The 12,643-nt window shown below is 38.0% G+C and overlaps 1 protein-coding gene across 24 annotated transcripts in view; it reads right to left on the bottom strand.

The window, feature by feature from the left end:
- Positions 1-12,643, bottom strand: part of THRB (thyroid hormone receptor beta) — a 372,339-nt gene that overhangs the window by 31,675 nt on the left and 328,021 nt on the right. For all 24 annotated transcript variants that reach the window (XM_072792979.1, XM_072792987.1, XM_072792997.1 and 21 more), the window contains one exon: positions 2,792-2,892. In XM_072792979.1, the coding sequence (XP_072649080.1) occupies positions 2,792-2,892 (101 nt within the window). The remainder of the gene's footprint in view (positions 1-2,791; positions 2,893-12,643) is intronic.

The raw sequence follows: 12,643 nt of genomic DNA on the forward strand, positions 1-12,643 counted from the left end.
CGAGAAAGGTGTTGAGGTAGCAGGCCCTACTATTCATAGCATCATCTTTTCTGTGACTTATCTTTGATGACTTTTCTCAGGCACTTCATGGACCAAATCCCTTTTAAAATGTTGGCTTCCCCCCTGAGTTATAATAAAAGCATATTTGACACATGATGAGGGATCACTTTGTTTAAGTAAATGTAAAGATACTAGATCCCTTAATTTTAAAAAAGCAACAAAAATTAACTTCTGGAATTGAACTGAATAGAAAATGCATAATATAGTCTACCTACAAAAATCTTGTTAGAGGAGAGCTAATAGAAGACATGTCTCAGGAACTAAATGAGGCCAATATTTCATTGGTGATTTGTTGGTGAGGAGAGGTTTTGCTTTTATGAATCAACATCTGACATGTTTCCCTGCGTTTTGAGAAGAACTGGATCCACTCTTTGTGGTCCAAGATGATGCACTGATTGGTGTGGTAAGGAGCTAAGTGACACCGGGCTGGTTCAATATTTGGGCAACTATTGAAAGCTATGGCTCTTCCTTAAAAATAACAGTTTGTTGTGGGGAAGTATCAACATTATTTCTATAAAAGATGCATAAAAACTGGTTCATCAAAACAGAGAAAACAGCTCCAAAAGATTTTTGCTGTCTTCAGGGCAGCACCCCAGGTATGGGGTAGAAATATTTTTAATATGCAAGTCTGAATAAACAGTATGAGAAACATAACATTTTTCATCTTTGGCCACTCTTAAAAACTGTGTTTCCTTTGAAGAACTCTGTTGTCTTTTTCCAAGATACTCTGTCTTTATATTAAATGCATGTTCTGCATAATTACCCTGGGAAAACTGCTTTCTAATTTTATGATGGAGGCAATCCTAGAAACAGGATTTGATCTGAGATAAAGGCATAGGGGCTGAAAAATCTAGCTTTTTGCGACACGATTTCTTCTTTTAGGTAAACCTCAGTTGCATCAGGCTTCAAACATCCTGTGATCTTGGGAAAAGAGGCTAGTGGATTTCTTGATCATCATGAAGGCATACATGAAGCAGGGACACGGATTAATAGGCTTGGCTCTCCCTTTGTTTAAGTCAGTCACTAATAAGCATTAAGTTCTCTGTAAGGCACATTCGGTCTTTAGAGTCACTTTGGGAGTTGAGTATTAAATGGAATTTTCATTAGAGTTTCTCCCAGAATTCAAAATTTGCCATTAGGAACTGATTTGAAAGAATCTCAATGCTGCATAATCAGGTAGGCAAAGCTTTCTGAATTGGGGCTAATTTGGAAAAAAGAAAGGCCTGTTTGAATTACTGAGCTTTCAGAATGAGAGAATATATCTAAAGTAATGCAGTGTTATTACTTTCAAATCAAGCCAATAAAACTATGCTTTTAAGAGACAGTCTGCAAGTCCCCCAATTAATAAATAGTCAAGATTTACTTGTATTCAGTTCCATTAAACTCTTTAAAACATTATTTTCATGGATGTAATAGCCATCTTTAGCACGATCTTTGTTAAAAGGTACGAATTCCACATCAAAGGGGTCTGGATGAATGAGAGCACACACCATCACATTATGAAAGTCTTGCAGATATAGGGCCTTGGGAACTTGGAAACACCCCGATATGCCCTGATTGCAATGGATATATCATTTCAACACTCCCAGCAGGCTTCTGCTAAGTGTTTCTGAATTTCATGTACAAAATATAGGGATTTGCATGGAAGATCTTCCACTAGGGAAATGGAGCACCTTACCTTGAAACCAAGCTACGATGCTGATTTTGGGGGTCTAGGGTCAAAGGTTAGGAGGAAAGGAAGGTAGTTGGAGGAGGGGAAGAAAGAGGAGGAGCTGAGGTAGGTGATAGAGAGGGGGGAAGACTGAATTGTTTTACACAATTTAATACAGTCTTTGCTTTAGGGTTTACATCTTGTGATCATTTAGTTTTAAATATAAAAAGTAATAAACATTTACCAAGTAAACATTTAAGAAGTCTTTCCCTGACTTAATATACTTCCTCATTTATAAAACATTAGCTGAATGCTGGATCTAGCACTGGGTTAAGCTTTATCTATTTCTGTAGTAGACTGTTTTCTAGGCTAAGTTGTTGGACCGAAAGATATTTGCCAGAAAACTTATCTTAATTCTGATGATGAAGAGTCTAAGTAGGCAAATTTAGTCTGACTTTTGGGAAGTGAACTGTTGATCACTAATGTATCCTTGTCAAGTATCTCCTGAAGATGGGTCTGTAGAGCATAAAATTAGCTGATGGATGCCCAGAATTTACTTACTGGCTGAAGGCTGTGCGGAAAGCCAATTTGGACAATTTCAGAACATAATTAAGTCTAAGTAGCCTCAAAGATATTCCCTAATGGAACCCTTAAAAGTGAACATATTAAAAAAATAAAAGTGAGCATATTTACTCAGATTAATAGCATGTGGTAGAATGAATTTTATCTCCTCAACTACTGGAGATAAAGGAGGAGGAGAAATGGTTATTTCTTGGGATAATATAAAATATCTATGCATTTTTAAACTCATGGTGAGAATATTAATTTCTTTTCATCTTATTAGTTTTCTCCCTGTCTTAAAAGCCAGACATTATACTCTTGCAAATTCATGTAGTTATTTTTGATTTGGAAAAAGTCAATAAATTCAGTTCTTGACCATGCCAAAAAAATGACGAGGACAGCCAGACACCTGGATGATCACAGGCCGTGAATGTTGGAATTTGGTTCTAATTTGAACTTAAACTTCATGTTGCATTCTGGTGGGATCCTGGAAGGGGACTGGAGCTGGGCTGAGCTTACCTTGCAGCCTTCACACGTGATGCAGCGGTAGTGATACCCGGTGGCTTTGTCACCACATACTACACATAGCTCGTCCTTGTCTAAGTAACTGGGGATGTACCCTGTGAAGAAGGAAAAAAGAGTAATGTGAGGAGAAAATATCATGCTAAAGTCAAAGACACACCATAGTTTGGCAGAGGATAAAAGGAAGACAAGAGGTAAAGCGCGTGAGGGAGGAGGCAGGACCAAATTGTTTTATACACTTTAATCCAAATTTTGCTTTAGGCTTTACATCTTATGATCATTTAGTTTTAAATATAAAAGGTAAATAAAATATTTAACAAGACAAAATTTAAAGTCTTTCCCTGACTCAATATACTTCCTCCATATCTTATATTTATCCACTAACTTCTCTCACGTGTACAGAGTTGATACTATGCCCAGGATTTCAGAATGCCTTAGAAATAGGTGTGATCACTCTTGCTGTGCAGGTGGGAATACTCATGAAAACTGCTGGAGCCAATGAATCATGCAGAGAGGCCAAGATCTGAGACATCTGGAGTGCTCTGGGTTCTGAAGAACACAAATCTCTCTTACAAGGCTTATTCTGGAATTTTCTCTTAGAAGACTGGATCTGCTTTAGAATCAAGGCACCATGCAATAAATTCAGGAAACATTATGGTTCAGAGATCATCAAGTATTTGAGGTGAATAGGCTTTCAGAGGTTTGCTTGGCCTACCTCAGGGTCATACTACAAATTAAGGCAGAGGTCTCCTAACCAGATCTTCTAACTTCCAGTATAAGTAACGCTGGTCTTTTTCTAAAAATAGACAGTTAACTTTAAGTAGAATGAACAAAGCCATCTAAAAATTTTTTTTGAGTAAACTTGTGCCATTATGACACAAAACCTGAGAATGCTGGGTGGTATGAAATAATGGAGGCTATTTATTAAGAAAAAAAGAAAGTCCAACCACGATAACTCTCTGTGTTAGTGTACTATTGTTTATTACTTTAAATTCCGTGGCCCAGGAAACTAAAGTTTAAACACAAAAACAGGGATGCCTGGGTGGCTCATACTTGAACGCCTCCCTTTGGCCCAGGGCGTGATCCTGGAATCCCAGGATTGAGTCCCACATTGGGCTCCTGCATGGAGCCTGCTTCTCCCTCTGCCTGTGTCTCTGCTTCTCTCTGTGTCTCTCTTGAATAAATAAATAAAATCTTAAAAAAAAAAAAAAACCAAAGCAGAAGCAGCCTACTTCCCACTAGTCTTTGCCTCTTTCCCTTCATTTGTAGACAATGTCCAAATATAAGAAATTGATTCTAAAGGGCAAATTCAGTTTCATATGGTATCAGTGGTTTACCACTGAAGCACATATCTTTAGGTGAGTGCAGAAATCAAAACAAAATTTGCTCTGTTGGGATGTGGATAAGGGAAAGGCTGAGAAAATAAAATCATTCCTTTTCCTGATCATAGCCCCTTATGAAGTTCCTTGACTTGATAAACTCTTACTGGTTTCAATAAAGATTAGCCAGGTTGAAATGACAGATGACTTGCTGTATGTTTTACCATGACATTTTCATAGGCCTTTTATTAAACTAGGTCACAGAGGGCTTACATCCCACAAAAAAAACCACAAAGGAGATAGAAGAAAATGAGTCCTTTTCACAATTTCTTAGAAATTACTTTGCTTAGACTTTATTTTAGAAAAATGGCCCCTTTTGGGAGGGAGACAAGTGACTTCAGAGTGAGATCTGGTAATGTACAGGATTATCTTCTTAAATATCACAGCTTTTCTTAGTTTACTTTTGCATCATGCAAACCATGAGTCATCTGTTGAATTTGTTTCAAGAGTTTCAAAACTTTCATCAGACATTTTTAAAAAGAGAATTCTGGGAGGGATGTGGACAGAAAAATAGGGGACTGGAATGATTTGTGTGTTTATTTAATCATTCATCTATTCATAGGTTCAGAAAACATTTATTTAGCATGTACTATGTGCTTAGCACTGTGCTTGGTACTGAGAATATAAAAACAAATAAGGCATGGTTTCTCCCCCTGGTAAGCGTACGTGTAAGAAGCTGAGTTCTATACTTCCAGTCCGGGTCATTCCTTAATGTGAGAAAAGGTGAATGAAGGAAAGAACATGAAAGGTGCTGAACTCCACTGCAAGGAAATGGAAAGTCCAAATCACAAGGGGACACCACTCAACTTAGGGTGGTTATAATAAAAATGACTGACAATAACAAATGTTGGTGAGGATATGGAAAAATCTGAAACCTTACATATTGCTGGTAGGAATATAAAATGTGCTTTAGAAAATAAAGCACATTTTGGCAGTTCCTCAAAAGGTTAAACATAAAGTGACATATGACCCAGCAGTTCCACACCTAAGTGTATAACCAGGAGAACTGAAAATACATGTCCACACACAAATCTGTACATGAATATTCAAAGAAGCCTTATTTAGAATATCCAAAGGATGGACACAACCCAAATATCCATCAAGTGATGAATGGATAAACAAAAGGTAGTATACTCATACAATGTAATATCATTCAGCTGTGAGAAGGAATGCTACAATATGGATGAACCTTTATAAAATGAAAACATTATGTTAAAAGAAAGCAGCCAGACATGAAAGGCCACATATTGTATGATTTCATTTCTATGAAACGTCTAGAATAGGCAAATTCATAGAGACAGAAATTAGATTAGTGGATGACAAGGCCTGGAGGGTGGGGAGAGTCAGGAGTAATTGCTAATGGGTACAGAGTCTCTTTTCATGGTGATGAAAATGTCCTGGAAAGAAACAGTACTGATGGTTGCACAACTCTGAATATACTAAAAACCACTGTTTTTCATGGATAGGTTTACACTTCAATGTGTGAATTTTATGGTATGTGGAATAGGTTTCAATAAAGCTGTTACTGCAAAAACAAAGAAATGAAGGAAATAAAAGAGAACATTTCCATTTGACAAACATTTATATGAGTATACTATGTGCCAGGCAATATGCTAATGATCTAAAGATGGCTAAGTTTTCATTATTGGGCTTGAAGTCTGAAGGTGTACCTGAGAAGGCTAAAGATCTCAGAAAAGATTTCTGAAAGAGGTCATAATGCAGATGCAGGAGTCCAAACTTCAGGCCTAATGAAAACTGCATTAGAAAGTTTGATTTTTGGTAAAGAAACTAAGATTCCAGTCAGATTAAAACGAAGACATCCAGATTGAAGCTCATCCAAGACCTAATGATCTGGGGACATGCAGGCTCACTAATCAACTAGATTTGGTCTTTCTTTGCTCTGATCACTAGGTTCAATACAGTGAGACAGGACTAAAGAGAGCTTAAGGGCAATACCATTTTCCCCACAATATAGACATGAAAATCACTATGACCAGGCCAGTGTGATTCAGATACCATCACCAAAAGTGGAGATTTGCAATCTGAATTTTATACATTGTGCTCTGCTTTCTACTTTGGGCTATATAATCCATTACACTCAAAAGAGTGTTTGCTTCCTGGCTAGGTTTCTCATTAACCCCAAGTCCCAAAGTTGTATACCACTGTCTGGTAGGTAACTGATGGTGCTGTGGTTCAAATTTAATAGGTAATCTGTCAACATCTACAGGAAAACTCACTGGGGATTGCTTTATTACAAAGAAGAAGTCCATCCATAGGAAGAAATAACACAAAATATTCTGACAGGGATCTGTGCCCAGAGAAATAACTAGTTACCAAATGTGGGGGGAGGGTCATAGGGGAAATGATCAAAGATACTCTGAACTTAACACCAATGGAATTCAGTGGTCCCTCTTTAGGAATCAAAAGCAATATGGTAGAAGAATATATATATATATATAAAGTAAAATATACATATATATCAAACTTCAGTAAAAAAGAATATATATATATTTGATTTGCCAACATAGAACACTGAGTGCTCATCCCGTCAAGTGCCCTCCTCAGTGCCCATCACCCAGTCACTCCATCCAAAGATACAGATCCAGTGAAATGCTGGGGCACCTGCACCCCAATGTTTATAGCAGCAATGTCCACAATAGCCAAACTGTGGAAGGAGCCTCGATGTCCATCGAAAGATGAGTGGATAAAGAAGCTGTGGTCTATGTATACAATGGAATATTACTCAGCCATTAGAAAGGATGAATACCCTCCATTTGTGTATTAGTTTCTTACAAATTTTATTTTTAAATAAAACATTTACAAGTAATACAGTTCATTATAGAAAAAATAAAATACATAAATGAGCAAAACCCAAATTTGCCTTTCAACTCCCCACCACAGAGATAACCACTCTACCATTTTGAGGTTTCTTCATCTTGGATTAGCATGTGTGACTGTGTGTACCTGTTTGTGGGTGTATTGAAACATAGACTTATAAAACACATAGTAACTTTTAAGCAACAAAGTAACCCAATTATTAAAACCCACACTTTTCTGGTAAAGGCAGATGGAATGCATCTCTCCCCATCAGGAAAGTTATCTCTTGATCTCTTATCTGTTGAGGTTATGTAATAGTTGTTCAAAGTGAAGACTCTTCAGTTCTGGGTATCAGGTGCACATGGCAGGGATAAGGCAGAAAGAGGTACAGCCCACTTCCTTCTCATATTCAGGGACCAATTGTTATATAGTTGGATACTGTATTGCTTATGGGACATGCCTTGGAAGGGTCAGAGAATATTAAACAGAGTTTGTTTAATTAATTTTAATTTAATATAAAGAAAGTTTGCATCTCTTTAAACAGAGATGCAGGTCCCTCACCATTTCTCACTGTACTTCATGACTTGCCTGCTCTGTCTTGTGGTGTTGGTGGTAAGATACTGAAAATTTCCTTCTGCCTGTAGTTCAATAATTTATGTAGGTTGTTGAACAGTTTGACCTTTAAGTTCTTGTGAATCCTGGAATCTACTGATAATTCTGTGTGTGGAATGGGCTCCTTCCATTTTCTGACTGCTAGTCTGATGGGCAGTTTGATTTGTTCTCTTATTTCTCCTAGATTACCTTCTTGGTGGGTAGATGAATAGGAGATTACTTATGTCTTTAGTTAAATCATCATGACTTTTACAGAAACATCTACTTAAGTTGGTTGCAGTTGCTTACATGGTCATCCTAGTGTATTCCACCCATCTCTTTCTTTTCTCTAAAATATTAACTCAGAACCATCTTGTTTACCTAAAACAGGCACCACAGAAAATGACACATCAATTATCATGCCTAAGTCCGTTATTCATCATTAAATGTCATCCATCAGGGAGTAACATCCCACACATAATTAATAGGTAGGTGAAGATTCTCTTAAGATTACTGAATATATTTGACAACATCACATGCTAACTAGTTCTCCCAGAGAACTTAACCATTTCCTGCTCTCCTAATTTCTGTGTTTCTATCTTTTTCTTTTTTCATGCTTACCAAATAAGCCACATGCTGGCCAAAGATGCACTGCTAAGGATAATGCACATGTAGTACAAGTTTTGTTACCAGGAATGAATGCTAAATTGATGTCAGTATTTGGTTCTGTCTAGAAGAAAACATGAGAAACACAACCCTGGTAGCCACAACTGCTCCTCTGTGAATTGCATCTGCAAATTATCACAAGTGACTGTTCACCCCAGAAAACAATTAAGACCCATGTTGATATGGTATAATTCAAGGGTGATATGTTTTCCCTAGCTCTTACATGCTCAGATGTATTATTTTTTAGACTAATAAACTATGCTGCCACTTTATCAAGCATATTATTATGAAAGCAAACTCCATCTGTTTGTTCAACAAAGACTTGGAGTTTTTTTCAGTTGATGCTTGGCAATGTCTGCTTACTTGCCACGTATTATCTTGCATGTAAAATAGGTGGACATTGTCAAATATTACTAACATTTCTCAACCTTTTTTGTTAGCAGCTTCATTAAGATATAACACACATACCATGTGACTCAATGGCTTTTTCTATATTCATAGAGTTGTGAAATTACCACCACAATCAATTTTGGAATATTTTCATCATCCCCCAAAGAAACCCAGTACCTTTAGAGGACACTCCCATTCCTCCTATCCCTTTCACCACGCCCCCCACCCGAGGCAACCACTAATCTATGTTTCGTTTCTTTTTTTTTTTTTTATGTTTCATTTATACAGATCTGTCTATTTTAGATATTTCATACAAATGAAATGACACATTTTATGGTCTTTTGTGCCTGGCTTTTAAGTTAGCATAATGTTTTCAAGGTTTATCCATGTTGTAGCTTAACATTAATTTAAAAAATCTGATTCTCAGAGGGATTTGGTGCATGGAAGGGGAAAGTTGTGTATATTTACGCTAGAAATCATGCAACAGGCAGTAAGCTTGGTTTCCTGGTTTGCAATGGATTCAAGGCTTTCCTATATAGGAGTAAAATCAGAAGGCTGTCTAGTTTAATTCTCTTGAATGGATTACAATATCATCTCAGATCCTAGGAGAAGAAACACTGGCACCTCTTATCACCTTGGCAAACACAATGCTTAGGGACTAGAACATAAGGCAGATTGATCTTGACGGTAGATGTAAAGTAGAAGGTGCTACCTAGGAAGGCAGATCTTGTAGAAGGGTGAGGAGCTGAATTCAGAAACCATTTCCAATCTGGCCAATCTTACCTTTGGTATAGGATCTCTTACCAAGCAAAACTATCTAAAAGAACCAGTGGTTATTACTGGTGTTGGGAATACTTTGGTCAGTTCAGAGAGGTCCATGTTGCTGATTCATCTTGCAGAACTATCAACTTAGAGCCATCAAAGAATTTCGAATAGTTTGGGTTACGATATCAGATAAGACTACGTATTAGTACCCTTAAGGAAGCTAAATAATTACCATGTTTAGTCATTCTTTCAATTTTATATTGAACTTTCTCAATTCATCCCACAGCTCAGACTCTTCTGGTTTAAGCTCCCCCTGCCCTCAGCACCTTCTTCCCTATGTCATTTTTTTATATATGTAAAAAGACTGGCTCATCTTTTAGTCTTTTCCTAAAATACTAATGCTGTTTCCTTTTACATTTAATTCTTAGTATTAGGTACCAAGTTTGGCATCATGTTAATTTCAACTCTCTGGAAAACACTATATTAATCCATCCATCCATTCATCCAGCTAGCCAGCTATTAATTTATTTAACAAACATACATAGCCCTAATGTGTAAGACACTGGGTACAAACCTGAAACTGTATTAACTTGAAAGATACTCTTTTATTGCTGTCTGCTAATTTCCAGCAGAGCTGCCCCAGAGGCTCCCGTTTCACCAAATTTTTCCTCAGAACAGCAATCATCTTTCCACATTCCTAGTACCCTCATGGAATCACTGAGCATCTTTGTTTTCCACCTTACCTCTGGCTGGCTAGGCTCTTGCTGCTGGGGGACAGAAGGCATGGAGTCCCAAGTCTTAGAACTCTAAAACACAGGAGGTAGTAGAGGACAAGGAAAGCAGAAGGAGGACTAGATCAGAGGTGTTAATTCAGAAAAGAGGAGAGGACATGATGACAAGGGACTCTGGATTTCCACCATCTGGAAGTCTTAGGGGCAGAAAAGGGGGCAAAGCAAGTTTCAGACTATTTCTTCTGACTGAAAAATTTCTGAAACTAAAATATATTCATTTTACGGTTAAGTTTGGGCATAAAACAGATTCATACACAAGTCACTAGCTAAACTTCCTCATCCCTGTCCCCGTAGACTCAGGTTTTTAGTAGCTGACACAACCTTTCAATCCAGAATTAGAACTAAACCACTTGAAGATGCAAATCACTAGGAAAGGGAATAGATTGGTATAATGAGTTTCAGTCAAAATTTTAATCAAGGGGCACACACAGTGGCAATCCACAGTGTTTGGATTGCAGAGTGTTTACAGATCTCAGCCAACTTTTAAAACCAGAACATTTGTGGTGATTTCCTGCTTCATGTGAAAAATCAGAAGATCTTGCAGTACTGAGCTCAAATTCTCAGAGGGTGACAAGTCTAACTGAACTGAGAAGGGCATCCCATCTTCTAAGAAAAAAAATACACTTTCTAGTTTGCTACAGTCTACACGACTCCCTATTGTACCTCAACTCTGCAGCTAAATGTCAGTTGTCATTTATGCTTATCCTTCGATTATGTTTTTATAGGCAAAGAAATATTTCACAGGTTTTTAATTTTTGTCAAAAGTGGGAAGACAGAAGTAATTCAAAGAAAAGGAGAGAAAATATATTTCTTTATGAGAGAAAAATATTTTTATCATATAACATACACACAATATGTATGTTACTTGAAAAGTTTAAATTAAGCAGTCCTAATGAAACAGCTGTGTTTTTAATCCATATCAGCTCTCTGGCATGTGTAGGCTTTGGAGTTTTAGAACTCTGGTACTAATGAGGTCTTTTCCTGCTTTAAAAGAGGGAATGGGGGGGGGTGGAATCCCTGGGTGGCTTGGCGGTTCACACCTGCCTTTGGCGTGATCCTGGAGTCCAGGGATAGAGTCCCATTTCGGGCTCCTGGCATGGAGCCTGCTTCTCCCTCTGCCTGTGTCTCTGCCTCTCTCTCTCATGAATAAATGAATAAAATCTTAAAAAAAAATAAAAGAGGGAATGGGTTGGAATGCAGGAAGGTAAAGTATTTTAGAAGACTGGAGAAGGGGAGGGGACCAGGAAAGGTCACCAGAAATGGGTACTAGTTGCCTCTGATTTTGCTCTGAGAGTTTTATGGCATTGTGCTTACATGGAAGTTCCCACAATTATTTCAGATCCTGCATGTTTGAGAAAAAAATGGTTGCCTTTTCTTTATCTGAAAATCCATTCAGAATGAGATTCAGCGTTATAGCTCTGAAAATATGGGCTATCAGCTCTTCAGACTGATATTTAATGAAGGGGAATGAGCAGCTGCATTTGTCATCAGGATACCATCATTATTGTTATAGCTCTGTTGGTCTGTCTGCAGGTATACCCTGCAGTCATAATAGATGTGCACTTCAGAGCACGAAGTAAAGGAGGTGATTGCCCTTATGGTGCTTATGATCCAGATGGAGTTTACCTAAATAAGCTGGTGATGAAGATGATGATAGATAATGAAGAGAACCCAAATCAAGACTATAGGAATGATGTATAACACATATATGTAAGTAGTATGTTGCATTACTCTGCAGTAGTATGTTGCATACTTTGGAACAACTCAGTATACAAAAATCTAGACTTTTCAATAGGAAAACTGATGAGGGATTTTCACATTACAAAAAGATCCCCTACTTTAGATGTTCTCTAAATATGATGTTCTTTTCTTTTATTTATTTATTTATTTTTTTATGATGTTCTTTTAATGCAGTGGTTCTCAACCAGGGGTAATTTCACCCCAGAGGGACATGTGGCAGTATCTGGACACATGGTTAGTCAAAGCAGGGTGGGAGCAGTTGTGTGCTACTGGAATATAGTGCACAGAAGCAAGGAAGGCTGCTAGGCATCCACAAGGCACAGGTCAGCCCCCACAACAATCATCTGACCCCAAAAGTCCATAGTGCCAAGGTTGAGAAACTCTGGTCTAATATACATTATATAAAAACATTTAAAGATGGTGTACACAAATGATTCAGCACTATTGTAGAAAACAAGGGATACCTGCCCTTTTTTTAAAAATTATTTATGATAGTCACACACAGAGAGAGAGAGAGAGAGGCAGAGACACAGAGGGAGAAGCAGGCTCCATGCACTGGGAGCCCGACGTGGGATTCGATCCCGGGTCTCCAGGATTGCGCCCTGGGCCAAAGGCAGGCGCCAAACCGCTGCGCCACCCAGGGATCCTGGATACCTGCCTTTGAAGCCAGGGTCAGTCGGGAGCCAGGGTGTTGGAGAGAATGTGGTGCT

Source organism: Canis lupus, chromosome 22 (genome assembly GCF_048164855.1).
Source record: "Canis lupus baileyi chromosome 22, mCanLup2.hap1, whole genome shotgun sequence".
Classification (NCBI taxonomy): domain Eukaryota; kingdom Metazoa; phylum Chordata; class Mammalia; order Carnivora; family Canidae; genus Canis; species Canis lupus.